The sequence below is a fragment of the Eulemur rufifrons genome, chromosome 10, assembly GCF_041146395.1.
Source record: "Eulemur rufifrons isolate Redbay chromosome 10, OSU_ERuf_1, whole genome shotgun sequence".
In the NCBI taxonomy this organism is placed as follows: Eukaryota; Metazoa; Chordata; class Mammalia; order Primates; family Lemuridae; genus Eulemur; species Eulemur rufifrons.
The window spans coordinates 8,638,139-8,655,855 of record NC_090992.1 but is presented as its reverse complement, the minus strand read 5'-3'; the positions used below and the strand labels follow the sequence as shown (position 1 = coordinate 8,655,855).

The following is a 17,717-nucleotide window of genomic DNA, read 5'->3' as shown; positions in this document are numbered from 1 at the left end:
GAATAGACCCCAACATTCAGAACCCAGACTTGTGAAAATAAGCAAATTTTAAGTTATCTTCAACCGGTGATCATCTTCGTGCATGAATTCTGTGCTGCTTCAAGCACAAAACCCCAAGCAAGCCCTGTTGTGCGATGTCTTCCTACTGCAGTTACGCTGGCCAGGAGAGGTGGGGGAGGTGAAAAGCAAGCCAAAGTCACACCCGAAAGACACTGAGGCCAAAAGCTATCAGTTCCACTCCAATTTCCTATGCAATGGAGCAGAGCTTCCCTGCTGGGGAACCGATTACAAGCATGCTGGCTACGTAAAGAGGAAACAGGGTTTCTTTCCAAAGAGAAAACCATCTTGCTGCTCTAAACAGAGCTGGCAACAAGGTAGCTTGCTGACCTTGCATGCTGAGCTCAGGGAGGCTTCTGTGAGAGGGCCAGGGAGACGGCAACCAGGATTGGCCAACAGATGCAGATGCAGCGGGGACAGCTGGGAGCCGAGGCCTGCAGATGCTGAAGCACCCATCCCCAGCGCCTGCCTGGCCTTCAGCTCTCCCAAAGCCATGCTGTCCACGGCAGGAGTCCTGCGGCTGATCATCTGCGGGACAAGCCACCCAGGGTAAGGTTTGCATCAAAGTCTCTTTGCACTAGTCAGATACAAAAGCAAGAAATCCTGTTTTGGGAAGAGCAGCCCACAGAAATTTTTAAGAAGCAAACAGCAGGGCAAAAACAGCAGTCATCTCCTCGTGGTGGCACCCTGGGGTCTCACCGGCAGAGGCTGTGTTCTGTTCGGTCACCCAGCCCTCCTGAACAGGGCGAGAAGCAGCTGAGATCAGAACAGAGATAGCCACCCAGGAGGAGGGAGGAGCACTTTCAAGAGATGAGTTGCCCGAGGGTACCTCCGTGGCAGAAGGGGGAGATCAGCTCTCTCTGGGTTTAGCCCACCTCAACCTCCAAGGCATCGGCCAGTCTCTCTCCTCCCCTACTCTCCCCAGACATCAAATTCCCCTAGCCCTGCAACAGCTCAACCAGCTCATTATGCTTCCTGAATGTTTTTAAAGAAAAAAATGTGCAACATAATTATAGGCTCTGACCCCAAATGACTTTAACCCTGACGAGAGCACCCAAGACTCACTGTGGGAAAACAGTTGCCCTGTGACTGCCCAGAAGCAAAAAGTTTCCTTTCAGGAGCTCCCTGCCCCAACCCCGCCCCCCTCGCAATGCTGCAGAGGGGTCCCAGCTCACCAGCCAAGCTCATGGAACAAACGGATCCCAGGCATGGAGCCACGCTGGCTGAGACATTCTGAAATTGCTAGAATTTTTACACTTCTGAAACACTTCCCCCATCGTTCCTGGGCCTGCAGTAAAGCAGACACCCTCCAGCTATCTGAGATGTCCCAACATGAGGCTAGATGGCACAGCTGTGCATATTAAGGGGCAAAGGATTTGAGCACTAGGTTTACACGCAATCTCTTCTGGCCTATTCAGACGGAGCTTGTGGTCGGAAGACTCCCTAGGCCCATGCAAATCACTTGGCAGAAGAGGTGGAAGGGGGCTCTGGGAAATCCCAGTTTCCAGGCTTGCCCCAGAGCTCATGCATCTCCCTGGGTGGAGCCTGGGAATCCGCAGTTAGGGGAATTCTTACACACCTTCACCTTTAAGAACCACTATCTTACAGCAAGGACAATCTAGCCACGATGATAACAGCAGGTTCCAATTATACGGTACTTACCATGGGCCTGCTTACCCCACTAAGCACAGTAGCTACAATTATTTCATCTATTCCACACAATAATATTATAAGGTAGATATTTATTATCTACCCTTGCAGGTATACTGCTTTCTCCAGTTTCACCTCCAAAGGTCAAATCCGAAGGCCTCTGGACAAGTCCTTACCCAAACTGGCCAGGATGAGACACCCAGACAGCAAAGTCTCTCCACCCCTCTTCTACCCACCTGCTAACTGCTAATACTCCCATGGTCTCAGCCTCCACTCTCTCCTCGCACTCCATGCCAGCGGTTCTTCACCTTTGCTGCACCTTAGAATCCCGTCGGGAGTTTTTAAAATTCCTTACAAAAATTGGGTGATTCCAATGGGCAGCTGAGGCTGAGAACCACTGCCTAGGTCTACCCCTACAGACTCATTGCCTCTCAGGGCCTCAAATACCATGGGGGAGACCCAAACCTTTACTGCATCCCCCATCTCTCCCCAGAGCTCTAGACTTGTGCTTCCCACAGCCTCATGGGTGTCTCCACCTGCATGCCCTGCAGGAACTCAGCAAGGGCAGACCTTACCTAATTCTGCATTCCCCAGGGCACATCAAGATTCTTCTCCTGTGGTCCGCAGTTCAACCATCCCCCTAACCTAAGAGAGAAACTCTGCAGACACCCCGAACTCCTCCATCTCCTCAGTCCTCACCCCATCCTCGGTCCCCAAACACTGCTGGCTATGTGCTTTCCTCTCCCTCCACACGAGCACACCTTCTCTGAAAAACACCATGGGATCCTGCGTTCTACTCTACAACTTATCTGTGTTTCTCTGAATATTCAAATAGTGATTCCAGTGAGTAAAACAGATTTTCAGCCAAGTGAACTCCCTGGCACGTGGCCACCTACCCGGGCCACCTGCACCTTAGTCTGCGAAGCGCATCCCTCCCCTCGCCTGCCCCCCCACAATGGGCAGACAGTATCCACTCTCTCACACACTTCTGCCTTGGGACAGTGTCAGGCAGAGAGTGGATCACATATCACTGCTGAAATAGGGGATTATTTTAGGTGATATAATGGGAAATACTTTTCAATTTTATGATTATGAGCTAATGATTATTTGAAGACATTTTAGAAAAAATATTGCCAACCACATCACACCTGCAATTTCTGAATGCAGGCTCAAAAGTTGCCTTTTGAAATAAATATACTTTTTGAATGAGAAGGATTTTTCAAAGTAAATAAACAGTGGTAAAGGTAGGGCAAAAGCAATGGAGGTAGCCTTTAGAAACACGGCTTCCCTGGGCTTGATAAAGACTTCACTTGCGGCCGGGCGCGGTGGCTCACGCCTGTAATCTTAGCACTCTGGGAGGCCGAGGCGGGTGGATCGCTCGAGGTCAGGAGTTCGAGACCAGCCTGAATAAGAGCGAGACTCCGTCTCTACTAAAAATAGAAAGACATTATATGGACAACTAAAAATCTATATAGAAAAAATTAGCTGGGCATGGTGGCGCATGCCTGTAGTCCCAGCTACTCGGGAGGCTGAGGCAGTAGGATCGCTTAAGCCGAGGAGTCTGAGGTTGCTGTGAGCTAAGCTGACGCCACAGCACTCACTCTAGCCTGGACAACAAAGTGAGACTCTGTCTCAACAAAAAAAAAAAAAAAAAAAAAAGACTTCACTTGCCTTTCCCAGAGGCCTCTGCTCCCTCCCCCAGAGCCACTTTTAAACCACTAGCAATCCCCCTGTGCTGGGGACTGCCTTTGTTTCCCCTGTCTCCTCTCAAGGCACTGAGCATCTAGGAAACAGGGACTGTTTCTCCATTCCAGAAACCCTGCCAAAGTCGCCTTCTACACCAACAGGAGCCATCACAGGCACTGGAATCTAGACCACAGAGGACATGTGGCATGATCCTGTCCTTCATCAGGGAAAAGTGCTAAGTTCTGCAGGAAAGGCAGCCGGAGAGAGATGTCAGACAAAACACCCGCCTCCCTCACCAGTCCCAGAATTGCAATGCCCACAGGGACGCTTCCAGCATAGGCAAGGTATGCCCACTGGCCCGAAGTCAAGGTCTCCAGTCCCAGAAGGCAGGAGACTGCCCTCCTTGAACACCTGCCTAACTTCCTGAATAGTGCACACGCTGCACAGAGGTAAGAACAGCGCCGTCACTAGGAGCGCTAACAGGTTCTCTGGGGGCCTACCTTCACGTGGTTCCTAGGTACAGCTGTGTCTCATTTTAGGGAATGATTTTTGCTGTGGCTTTTAATCCCAGAATTAACAATACACACAAACTGCGAAGGAGAAAAATGGAGAAAATTCTACGTATTGTTTTATTACAGACACCACTCTGTAATAAACTCTCTAAAATAGTGAGTTTCCTTCCTACTTACTCTAAAATCATGATTTGTAAAATTCTGTTCACTCAGAACTCTTCTGAAACACTGCTGTGAAATATTTATCAAAATGAAAAAATGTACAGACCCTTTGGCCCAGCAGCTCGATTTCTAGGAATTTGTCCTACACTGCAGTCCCCAACCCCTGGGCCGCGGCCCAGTACCTGTCTGTGGCCTATTAAGAAATGGCTGCACATCACCACCTGAGCTCCACACCCCCACCCCCACCCCCACAATACCCCCCACCCCGCCCCCAGCCCATGGAAAACGTGCCTTCCATGCAATCGGTCCCTGGTGCCAAAAATGTTGGGGATGGCTGGTCCTACTCACCCATGTGCCCCATGCCTGACTGAGGTGTCAGGATATTCACAGCAGCATTGCTTATAATGGTAAAAGGTTGAAAATAATCTAAATGTCTATTACTAGGGGAACGTAAACTATGTTAAATCCATACAGTGGAATACAGTGCAATGCTAACAGTGAGTTAGCTCTCTATGTATACCAATGATAAAATACCTAAAATATATTAAAACAAGGCGCAAAACAGTGCATATGGCATACTACCATATATAGTGTGTGTATATACACATATATATGTACATTTGTTGGCACATACATGAATTACTAATATATCTGAAAAATACCCAAGAAACTATTAAAAATGTTACCTCCAGTAGAGGAAATGGAGATTAGGAGACAGGAGGAGTTGGAGGGATACTCATATTCCTTTTTGTCCCTTTTGAATTGTGTGCTATTTATAGGTATTACCTATTTAGATAACCTTTAAAAAAAAACTTTTGCCGGATTCAGTGGCTTACGCGTGTGAGCACTCCAGGAAGCTGAGGCAGGAGGATCGCTTGAAGTCAGGAGTTCAAGACCAGCCTGAGCAAGAGCCAGACCCCGTCTCTACCAAAAATAGAAAAATTAGCCAGGTGTGGTGATGCACACCTGTAGTGTAGTCCCAGCTACTCGGGATGCTGAGGAAGAAGGATCACTTGAGCCCAGAAGTTTGAGGTTGCAGTGAGCCATGATGTGCCACTGACGCCACTGAACTCTAGCTGGGGTGACAGAGTGAGACTCTGTCTCAAAAAAAAAAAGAGGTTTTAACTATTTCGATAACCTTTAATTTAGATATGAATTAAAGTAAAAATGACTTTCTATTCTATTTGGTCAATGGGTATTCATTGTCTACACCTGACCCGCAAGTGCAATGATGAGATCTGCAGTCAGGAATTTGCTACGGTTTGGGTCCCATCTGCTTGACAGTCTCCCTGGCACAGAAACAGCCAAAGTTCAGCTCAGTCAGCCTGAAAATCTAAAATGTCACAGGAGGAGCCAGTTCATATTTTCAGAGTGTTCAAATTAGCCTGGAGTAAACTTAAAAGCAGATCTGATAGCAACATCAGATGAGTTTTTAAACCAACCTGTGGTGTCTTTTCAAACCATGAAACACAGGGTTTATTTTGGCTTCGCTGTGTGGCAGCAGGAGTCAAAGCACAGCGACTGGCTTGGCTCAGGGGAGCCAGCTAGTTAACAAAGTTTGCTCCAGAATTCCCTAACCCCTCCAACCTTTGTCTATCTGGCAGAGAAAACACACATACACACCACCCTAACCCCAGGAATCTCCTCTTTCTAAATATAGCAGGAAACTGCCCAGCCTCCAAGCTCACCCTCTGCAGCATTCTGTGCCTTCCAACCAAGGTGAAATGAGCCAGACGTAAACATGCCATGACAGCTTCTGGCCCACACTGCCAAGCTGTTTTCCTTACTATTTCCTCTCTTCCTCCACTCTTGAGTTTCTGCAAAAATGTGTAAACCCCAGTGACTCTAATTTGTAAAAATTCCCTGGCCACTAGTGCTGTTGTTCTCACCCTAACAAATGTGATTTCCTTCTTGGTCCCTGAAATTTGAGGTTGTAATAGACTGTTAGACATGGGCAAAGTCCTATACCAGCTCCCACTGTACCTGTAAGAACCTGCAGCCCAGAAAGGAGAGCGGGCAGTTACAAGGCTAATAAGGACATAGCCAATTAATTATAATCTCTCCCCTTCTCTCCTCTCTCTCTCCTCTCTCTCTCTCTCTCTCTCACACACACACACACAAACACATACACAGACACACACAGACAAATATTTTTTTTTCTTCTAGAATCAATGTCAGTGCCTAACAGAAGGGCCTGTTATTTAAGCAAAAGGTTAAGCTTCAGAAACCATCTAACACACTCAAAGGAGCACCACACAAGTATCATCTGGCTACAGGAATGCAAAGGACCCAAACAATAGATGTCAAAGAGCTTGTAAAAACTGGAGTCAGCAACCATTCCACTTGGAGGAATCTATCTCAGGGAAATGCTGGGATCCACACACAAAGGCAGATCCACACATTGCAGCACATTTTCTAATAGTGAAAAACGGAGACAATCCAAATATCCTTCAGAAGGAAACTGGGTCAACCAACTATGGTACATCCGCATAATAGAACTCTCTGCAGTCACTAAACAGAAGGCACTACATACGTGTACTGACATGGAAGATCTCTAAGACAAAGTATTAACTAGAAAAGCAAAACACAAAATAATTCATATAATCCCATTTATGTAAAAGAATTCATAGAAAAAAAAAACAAGAAAAAAAGCACACCAAACTGTTGACAGCGATTATTAACTCAGAAAAGGGAGTGCTTTACTCTGAATACTTCTATACTCTTTGATTTTTTATGAGAATATATTCAGGAACTATCTGTGTCATATTTTTTTGTCTTTGCGCTGTGAGATTAGATCATTCATTCATACTGTTAATTTCCCCCCAAAATCTAATCCTCCCCAAGTCTTTTCTGTCTCGGAAAATAGTACCATCAATTCACACAACTGCTCAGGACAAAAACATTTGAATCGTTCTAGCCTTCTCTCTTTTCTCTCATAGCCCATATGCTATGCGGTAAATCTCATGGGCTCTACTTCCAAAAATACCCAGCATCCGACCACCATCTCTGATGTTGCCACCCCAGCCCAAGGTGCCATCGTCTCCTACCTCACCCACGATAACAGCTTCCGACCTGGTCTCCTTGCCTCCAGTCTTGCCCCACTACATCTATTCTCCGCACAGGCGCTGCATGATCTTGTCAAAACACCAGTAGGATCAGGTCACAGCCTCCCACAGCTGCCCATCAGGCATAGAACGAAACCCTAAGTCCTTTCTAAAATTCAAGACTCCTATGACCTGGCCCCTGGACTCCTTCCCTGTCCATTCACCATCACTCTGCCCCAGCCACAACTGGCTGCCCTGCTGGCCCTCAAACACCCATCCAATCTCCCCGCTCCTGACTTTTGCACCTGTTACCTCCACCCGAAAGGCTCTTACTCTAGTCCAGGGCTTTGGAGGACACAGTGAGAGCATAGTACGGGCTCCATATTTGTTGAACAAACACCTTCTTGTGATAGCAAAAAAATACATAATTTGAAACACATCAGGTTATAACCTGAAAAATTAAAACAAGGGCCAATCAAAAATTTAAATCTGGAAAAACCACTCTGGCTGTTAGCATTATAGTGGCACCCCTCCCTTGGCTAATATTTAGAAATGCAATAGCCTTGGCAGGATAACGAAGCTCCCTACATGAATTACTTTCTCCAACAACTCAATGGTGATTAACAGTTCTTACTTTGTCAATTCAGGGGGTTTGGGATCATTAGCTTGCACTGGCCAGAATCAGGAAGTCCAGACTGTGACATCTGCCCAGAGCAGTGCTGACTAGCCTGAGTAGAATGGGAAGCTGAACCACAGCCTCATAAGAAACCACCTTCCTAACTCCTGAAATTCTGAAACTGATCAGTTAAATCCATCTGAGTTGGAAGCAAATAGAAGCAAAAAGTCCCCAAAAGAGGACAAATGGAGAAAATATACTAAGTGCTGTTCACTTAATCATCAAAAGTTTTATGGGACAAAGTAAAGGAAAAAAAAGATTTGAACAGACATTTCAGCAAAGAAAATCCACCAATGGCCAATAGACACATGAAAAGATGTTCAACATCATTAGTCATCAGCGAAATGCAAATTAAAACCACAATGAAATACCACTTCACATCCACTAGGGTGGCTACAACTAAAAAGAGAGACAATAACAAGTGTCAGCGAGGATGTGGAGAAATCGGAATCTTCACACATTGCCGGTGGGAATGTAAAACGGTGCCTCTCTGCTGCGGAAAACAGTTTGGCAGCTTTTTAAAAATTAAACATAAATTTAATTTAAACATAAGTTTAAGTCAAAATTAAACATAAGTTTACCAAACAACCCAGCAAAATTCTACTTCTAGGTAAAAAATGAAATTAGAAGTGAAAACATATATCCACATAAAGACATGTATGCAAATGTTCATAGCAGCATTATTCATAAGAGCCAAAAGCTGGAAACAACCCAAATGCCTGTCAGCTGGTGAATGGATAAACAACTTATGGTTTACGAAATGGAATATTCTTCAGCAATAAAAAGGAACTACTGGGAACATGCTACAACATGGATGAACCTCAAAGACATCACGCCAAGTGAAAGAAGCAAGATGCAAAAGACCACACATTATACGATTCCCTTTAGCTTAAATTTTCGGAAAAGACAAATTTACAGAGACAGAAAAAAGTAGATTAGTGGTTGCATGAGGCTTGAGGCAAAAATGGAAAGTGTCTACAAATGGGCACAAGGGAGCTTTTTGGAGGGAAAGAAATGTTCTAAATCTGAATTGGGGTGATAGTTGCATAACTCTGCAACTACAAACCAGTGAACTATACACTAAAAAGACAGGTAAATTTATAGCACAAAAATTATAACTCAGTAACTCTTAAAAAAAATACTCCCCCCAAAATATGCTGACCTGAAACAAATGGCTCCTTTGAAAAGAATAAATATAAACATACTGTTCTTGTGGGAGACACCCATGATAAACTGACATGTCAATTCCAAGTGTTAGTGATCATTCTGGTGGGGGGACGGAAGAGACGGAGAGAAAAAAATACCTTTTTATAATTTTAAAGGAGAAAGAATAGTCTTTCTTAATGATAGTTTTTGATAATTAAAACTCAACAATAAGATACTCAGCGATAAAAATAAATGAAATGCTAATACATGATTTTAAGCTTCATGAATGAACCTTAAAAACATTATACTAAGGGAAATCAGCCAGACACAAATGACAAATATTGTATGATTCCACTTATATGAGGTAAATAGAATAGGCAAATTCACAGAAACAGAGAACAGAATAGAGGTTACAGGGGCTGGGGCAGGGGGAAATGGGAAGTTCTTGTTTAATGGGTCTAGAGTTTCAGTTTAGGATGATTAAAAGCTTCTAAAAATAGTAGTGATGGTTACACAACATTGCAAATCTGCTGAAGACCACTGAATTGTATATTAAAAGTGGTTAAAGTGGTGAATTTTGTGTTATGTATATTTTACCATAATAAGAATACTCAACTATAGAAAAAGAACCCAATTAAAAATGGACAAAAGATCTGAACAGACACCCTACCAAAGAAGATGTGCAGACGGCAAGTAAGCATACCAAAGATGGTCAACATCATATGTCATCATGGAATTACAAATTTTTTAAAAAATGAGACACCATTATACACCTATTAGAATGACCAAAATCCAAAACACTGACCAAGTGCTAGTGAGAATATGGAACAACAAAAACTCTCATCCATTGCTGGTAGGAATGCAAAACAGTACAATCACTTTAGAGAACAATGGAATATTATTCAGCAATAAAAAAGAAATGAGCTACCACGCCATGAAAAGACATGGAAGAACATTAAGTGCATATTGCTAAGTGCAAATAAAGCCAATCTGAAAAGGTTAGATACTATTTGATGTCAACTATATAACATTCTAGAAAAGGCAAAATTAGGGAGACAGTAAAAAGATTAATGGTTGCCAGGGGCTACGGGGAGAGAAGGATGAATAGATGGAATACAGAGGATTTTTAGGGCAGTGAAACTATTCTGTATAATACTAACATAACACATGGATACATGTCATTACACATTTGTCAAAACCCACAGAATGCACAACACAAAGAGTGAACTCTACTGTAAACTACAAACCTTAGTCAATATTATTTCGATATTGGCTCATCAATAAATGTACCATGCTAACACAAGATGTTAGAAATAAGGGAAACAGGAAGGAACAGGTATGAGGAGCTATGTGGGAATTTTCTATACTTTCCACTTAATTTTTCTGTAAACCTAAAACTGCTCTTAAAAAATAAAGTCTATTGGCTGAGCACAGTGGCTCACACCTATAATCCTAGCACTCTGGGAGGCTGAGGCAGGAGGATCACTTGAGCCCAGGACTTTGAGGTTGCTGTGAGCTAGGCTGATGCCACAGCACTCTAATCCAGGTGACAGAGTGAGACTAGGTCTCAAAAAAATAAATAAAGTCTATTAATTATTTTAAAAGGGGAGGAGGGGGGCCTAAGACACAGTCAATGGATTGAGAACTACAGATTAATTGAAATTTATTCAATCAAACTGAGAACTGAATAAAGAGATTTTTTTTAAGTTGATGTTATATAAAAACTAAAAAACCTTACTTGAATTTAAGAAACTTGCTATTGTTTATATTTGTATGAGTAAAACTCCAAAGATTAATTACCACCATTTATAAATAATTCGGAAATGCCTTTTTTTTTTTTTCTTTATTCACAAGGTGCTAAAGCAAAGCAAAGCAAAAGATCTGGGAAAAACTTTTTGCTACCTAACTCCATACCCATTTGTTCCACTGGGATTTTGCAAGTAATTACTCCTAAACAAAGCAGGTTGGCATCAAACATCCTTTCAGAGTTTATGCCATTCAAGAAGGGCTTATCTATTGCAAAAAGCCTATACTAAATCCTAAAGAAATACAAAAGAGTGACAGGCTTTAAGCACACAACTCAATGTGGATTTTTTTTACTATTGTTTTAATGGGCAAAGAGGATGAACCATTTACCTTACTGAATCAGACTAAGAATAGGTTTTTGGCCTCTCTGTTCAATGATCTACTACTCAATTAAAAGACAATCATTGATAATCACTTAGTGCTACCCCAAAAAGAAACTCTGTTGCTTTACAAAGCCAAGAGCTACTCAGCCACCCTCACCCACCCCTCTAGTCCACAAGGGTTCTTTAAAGCCTTGATGGAGAGAGTACTACAAAACTTCAGGGCAAAATACAAAATCTTAGCTAATCTTTGCAATCCAGGGCTCAGAGTCTAAAAAACAGCTGGGCAACATTCTCACATAATCGAGCACCTGCTCCATGTTTCTCCTTTCTAGGAGGTAGATCTATGAAGAATTAGCATCTTCACTGCCAGCATCTTTGCTGTAGGCACTGAAGGGTAATGTTCAAGAGAAGGCCCTGCAGTCCACTGCCAGGTTGGAAACTTAGTAGCTCAACTTCCTGTGACCTTAGGCAAGTCACCCCAACTATAAAATGCAGAAAAAGAAGCATATTCATCTCACAGGACGGTGGTAAGGACTAATGAGACAATGTGTGCACTTAGCTAAGGCCTGGCACTTAGTAAGTGCTCAATAAACGAGAGATGCTGGTATTCTTATTGGACTATCTGCTTATTTCTATTAAAATTCACTGTGGTTGCCTTGGGGATATGATACAGGACAGAGATCTCAAGATTACTAACCACGAAAAATGTGATGAAAAAGGCAAATTGTCTCCAAAAAGTCTCATGAAAAGGATGGGCTCAACTAGAGAAATATATTATAAAAAATACATTCACTTCATTTTGTAAAACACATTGTCACCCAACAGGATACTGACCACAAAGTGTGGCTTTATTACACACCCTGCCCCAACTTGACGGAAAGGTCAGAGAGAAGGTGCTAGATTCTTACTCTTATCTTGGCTGGTTATCTCCTCTGCAGCCACCAAAGCACCATGAACCAGAATGAATCCAATCCCCTCTCATGGGTTGGAAACACAAAGGCACACTTGGGTTTCTCCAGGACCTAAGACACAGTTTGGTCTTTGGGATCTCACCACCCTCACTGATTTGAGGAAGAAAAGCTTCAAAGTTTCCCCACCTGAAATTCAAATCCAGAACTCCGCCTAAAGTTGGTTACCATCACCTAGGAGAAAACAGTTAAAACTGCACTTCTCATGTCCAAAATGGGCAAATCTATAAAGACAGAAAATACATTCATGGTTGACTAGGGCTGGGGGTTGGAAGGAAATGGGGAATGAGGGCTAATGAGAACAGAGTTTCTTTTTGGGGTGCTCAAAATGCTCCACGATTGCTTCTATCATGGTTGCAAAACTCTGTGGAGGTACTAAAAGCCACGGAACCCGAAGTTTTAAACAAGTGAGCAGTATGATAATGCAAATTATATCACAATAAAGTTGATGTTTTAAAAATGGCATTTCTGTCACTCCCACCTTAAACTATCAAACAAGGGTAATCTGTACAAGAAAGCGGAAGTCAAGTGGAAAGGGGCAAAAGCCCAGGAACAAGTCCAAAAATCAGCTGTCAAGATGGAAGGAAACATAGTTCCTACGAACCCACACCACTCCTCAAAACCAACAGCGTAACTCATTTTCATTTCTATGAAACCACATTTGGTTTGCCATTGAGTCCATGAGCCTGCCAGACATGAAGTTCAATGCATTCTGCAAGCTTTTTCTGAAAGGCAGAGAGGCACAGCCAGCCAGCTCTGCCACTGAGGGGGGAAAATTAATCTAATCAAAAAGGCTGAAAATTTAAGCTACCAGAATGTTCTTAAGAACAGAAGAGATGTCAGGAGGCTTATTTATTTTATTCTTTTTTAACTCGTAAAGCTATTTTTGGCATGACCACAGCTTGATACAAATGCTGTTACCAAGATTCTGCCCACCAATGGCAAATACACACACAACTGTGTAAATTACCAACAACTGGCGTGGGGGAGGCTTGGGCCTAACTCCCTGCACCCAAGCCAAAAAATGTCCTTCTGCGCTCTTAGTCACCAAGTCTTGCTTTGAAAATCACCAAGTCTTGACAACCAGGAGTACTGGAGGATGGTGACACCAGCTACCATGCATTGAGCAGTACAATGTACCAGGTCCCAAGCGGGTGCATTTTTCACATGCTCTATTTCAGTCACTCCTCACAATGACCCTAGAAGGCCGGTGTGGCTATTCCCATTTTACAAAGGAGGAGCTCAGGCTTAGTGACATGCCCAGAGTCAAAAAAGCAGTAGGCAATGGGGTGGGGGATAGGGGTGGGGGTGTGTCAGGATTCAAACCCAGGAAATTCAAATGCTCTTAATTCTACAAGTCTGAACTTTATCTCCAGCCTCTATCTATAGAAAGGAGAGAGAGAGAGAGAAAAAAAAAAAAAAAAAAAGACTTAAGGACACAGAATCTTCCTGATTGAGACACTGATTAATCAGATCAGAGGAAAGAGTCCCTCTTTCTGTGAATGAGCCGCCACAGAAAAGGCCAGGACAAATTAGCACCGGAAATAACTGAGTGGGAGTCGCCAAGGCTGTACTCCACATCAAATGGGAACTTTCTCCAAAAGCAGGATTTTTTTCAAATGTATGTCTCAAATTATTTTAGTGCGTATCCTCTATGTGTCCAGACCAGAGATCTAGTCTCCAGGGAACGACTTCAAGAGGTTCACTTTTATGGAATCCACAGCTTTTATGAGGTTCTCAAGGGGATTCAAGAGACAAATGTGTAAGAACCGCTGACCTCAGCTGACCTAGACGACAGTGCTGTTTCAGGGTCAAGTGCACTGGCTTTGCAATTTGACAACGTGTGTTTAAATATGCTTAATTGCTGTGTCACCTTGAGCAAGTTACAGACCTCTCTGATCCTCAGTTTCCTCATTTATAAGGTGGAAAAAACTATAACAATGATGTAGCTGAATGCTGCCAATTTCTGGAGGCCAGTTTTATTGCCTGTGATTAACACACAAAGGAAACCTAAGCCCAAAGAGTTGCAAATGCTAGTCATAAAATATAAAATAAATATGGTTATAAAATAAAGACAAAATTTTAGAGCTGTAAGAGAATACAGATCATCTAAATCAGTGTTACTGGCCGGGCGCGGTGGCTCACGCCTGTAATCCTAGCACTCTGGGAGGCCGAGGTGGGCGGATCGTTTGAGCTCAGGAGTTCGAGACCAGCCTGAGCAAGAGCAAGACCCCATCTGTACTAAAAATAGAAAGAAATTATATGGACAGCTAAAACTATAGAAAAAAATTAGCCGGGCATGGTGGTGCATGCCTGTAGTCCCAGCTACTCGGGAGGCTGAGACAGGAGGATCGCTTGAGCTCAGGAGTTTGAGGTTGCTGTGAGCTAGGCTGACGCCACGGCACTCACTCTAGCCTGGGCAACAGAGTGAGACTCTGTCTCAAAAAAAAATAAATAAATAAATAAATAAAATAAATAAATAAATAAAAATAAATCAGTGTTACTTATACAACTATGTATTTAAATTGTACTGGAAAAATACTAGCTTTCTGTAATATTACCAGTAGTAATAAAGATGATCTGAAGAAAATTAATGCACAGATACTAACATAATAGTATATCATACATATATGTGTAGCAAGCAGCTCATAACAGAACGCCTGAAGTCTGGGAAACAGTGATTGGATCCACTCTTTATTATTTTAAGAGGTCAGGTGTCCTGTTCTAGTAGTAGTTAGAAGAACACAGTTAGTAGTAGAGCTGAATGTATAGAGACCAGAATACCTAGTTCTCTATCAGTCTTTCCCCCAAATTACAGGGCTGCTCCACCCCATTAAACCCTTGAACCCCATCACGGCAATGTTCCTCCTACCCAAAGAATTCTTGCCCCCCCAAAAAAAATAGCACGCAAATTGCCAGTTACCCAAATGCACCCTTCTCAGAGTCAACACCAAGATACCAAATGCAAGTCCAAATTCTAGCACATTTGATCCAAGGGGTTCCACTGGGGCAAGCTAGATAGGGCAGAATTAAGAGCTCTGCGTCGGCAGGAACTCCATCTCTGGCTCAAACCAGGTGGATTCAAAAGCTCTAGCCTTGCTGCTGGAGCTGTGTCACTGTTGGATTGTGCTTCCCCCAAGCCTCCGTTTTCTCATTTGCCAAATGAATAAAATTACATGAGATAACTCATGAGTGAGGCAGTGCCTGGCATGGAGTACACCTCTGTAGCCACACGGGCAGCAAAATATTCACTGCTACATCCTCAGTGCCCCGTGCGGTACCCAGCAGGCACTCCAAACGCTTGCTGAGTGAAGCAGAGAACCAATTAAATGCAGCCTGAGGTTCAATCAATGTTCCTGGGCCAAATCTATAAGTAGGCCCCTGACTTACTCCAAACCACGGGTCACATGTTCCCTGAACCAAATATGGCCTTGGTCATTGACAGATGGAGAGTCTGTTCACATGCTTCAGGTAAGGCACTGCCTCCTGCAGAGAACCTGCCTCTGAGCAGCCTCATCACATCACAGTCTTGTGTACATTTCACCCCAAAAGATTGGCTCTTTTGGCTGCTCTGGCATTCCATTGTCTCTCTCTTCATTTTTAGAAGCAACAGGCTCACAAAATGACATCTCAGACACTTAACTTCTGTAAGTCTCCTTTAAAGAGGCCTGGGAACAATTCTCTCAGCTAGGACACGACTCTGCTGAGGCAATCTTTCTTAGCTGAAAAATATCATTTAAGAAATCCATCACAGAAACAGGAAAGAGAGTCCAAGGCAATTCCACTATCTGCCTTTATGTTGTTCCTGATTCTCAAAACTACAAGATGGATTGAGTTATTTTTAAATGGATAGACTGAAAAGGTACCAAAAACGTTCTCACAATCCAAAGCTCTCATCCCTAGAGAACTCTTATTTGGCCAGAAGGAGAAACTCTCTGGCTCTGCAAAAGTCAAACAGAATGCAAATTTCATTTCTCGCCTTGTATCAAAAGGAAAAAAAGCAAAAATGGTTTTACAAAAGGTCTGAGAATCTTTAAAATCAGTTTAAACTTCTCCTTTCTAAGAAGTAAGGACATTCCTTCTCAGACCTCTGCGTTTCCAAGGATAATGGGAGAGGTAAAAAGGAGAGCGAGGGAGCAGGAGAGGGAGAGAGGAGGGATATGTTCATTCTATTTTTAAACTCTCGCCCACAGTTTAGAGTAAAGGAACACTCTGATTCTGTACTCCCACCCCTATCACCTTCTGCTAAACACAAGGATCAGAACCTGCACACGTACATGGCACTGATTCTAGATTTGGGGGTTACTGGCTGCCAATACTCCAGGGAATCACGAGCTAACCAACCATTCCACCCAGAGAAGCCAGTGGCCGGGACTAGGCTGGATCTGCAAACAGGGAGCGAAGCAGTCACAACCCACAACCCGCCTTTTCCCAAGGGGAGGCAGCGCCCCCTTGGCAGGGTAGGCTCCACTCTCACGGCTGGGCACCCAGGGGTGAGCAATTCTTCCCCTAAAGGAGTCGGAGTCGTGGATGTGATGGGGTTTCCCAGCAGGCTGCGGCGCGCTGGGCACTCTAGTCCCACTCCTGGGACACCTGTGTGCTGTGCACACCCACCTGCAGTGCCCCAGAGCACCACCCGCGCTCGGTCACCTCCCGGCCACCCCCGAAAGCAAACGGCTGGGCAACGGGTCTCTTTCCTCGTCTGATGGTTGTTGGCTCGCCCATTTTACGTATCCTTCCTGCCTCAGTAGAAGCATCAGCACCCGTGAATCAGTGCCCCGGGGACAGAAACCCGGCGGGCGCGCGGGCGACCAGGGCTGAGCGCCGCCCCACGGCCCTCCCGTCCCGGGGCCGCGTCCCTGCCCGGCCCGGGGCACTCACTCTTGAGCGCGATGATGAGTGACTTCCCGTCCTTGATGAGTTCCTTGATGAATTTGTTGGTCTTGTCCAGCTCCGCTTCGTGCGACTTGAGCGTCTCTCGGAAGTGCGGGCTGTCGAGGCAGCAGTCGCTGAACTCGAGCGCAGGGAGCCCCATGGTGCCCGCGGCGCCCAGCCGGGGGGTGCACCTCCCCTGGAGCCCGGGCGGCCCGCCGCCCACAGCTCGCACGCGGCGGGACCCCGGCCGGCACCCCCGACGGCCGCCGGCTCCACAGGTGTGGCGCCGGCTCGCCCACCGCGCGGTGTCCGCGGGCGCGCACGACTCCCGAACCCCGCCGGGACCCGGCCGATGGATCGGCTGCTCCGGCTGCGCGCAGGGAAGCGGCAGGCAAGCGGGCAGCGCAGCGGCGGACCAGCAGTGGCGCCGGGAAGAGAGCGAGCAGGCGAGCAAGTGCGGCCGCCGCCTCCCCGCCTCCTTTGCTGGCTAGGTCTCCAGCAGCCTCGAGCGCCCTCTCACAGCAGCCTCGGCGCCGGCCAGCGTCCGAGCCGCTCGAACCTGCTAGCGATGACCTAATCCCCGCCGGACCAATCAGCGCGCTCTCCCCAGCCCCGACCCTCGGGCCGCCCGAGGAAGCCCTGCCCTTCCGCGGTCTTGGTCCAATGAGAGGGATCTGGAGGCGGGGTCTGGGGCGAGAGGCGGGGACCCACGCCACCGCCTAGGTCCGCAGCGCAAGCTCCGCCCCCTCCCGCCCGTCCGCCGGGTGCTGCAGACCCGGAGTCTAGGGGTGATAGCTGCTGTGCATGGGCCC

The 17,717-nt window shown here is 45.2% G+C and overlaps 1 protein-coding gene and 1 pseudogene across 3 annotated transcripts in view; both read right to left on the bottom strand.

Moving 5' to 3' along the window:
* Window positions 1-16,755, bottom strand: part of LOC138393264 (small ribosomal subunit protein uS5 pseudogene) — a 64,604-nt pseudogene extending 47,849 nt beyond the window's left edge.
* Window positions 1-17,077, bottom strand: part of ARHGAP26 (Rho GTPase activating protein 26) — a 378,528-nt gene extending 361,451 nt beyond the window's left edge. For all 3 annotated transcript variants that reach the window (XM_069484154.1, XM_069484152.1, XM_069484153.1), the window contains exon 1: window positions 16,912-17,077. In XM_069484154.1, coding sequence (XP_069340255.1) covers window positions 16,912-17,065 — 154 coding nt within the window. In that variant the 5' untranslated portion in view covers window positions 17,066-17,077. The remainder of the gene's footprint in view (window positions 1-16,911) is intronic.
* Between the last annotated feature and the right edge of the window lie 640 nt (window positions 17,078-17,717).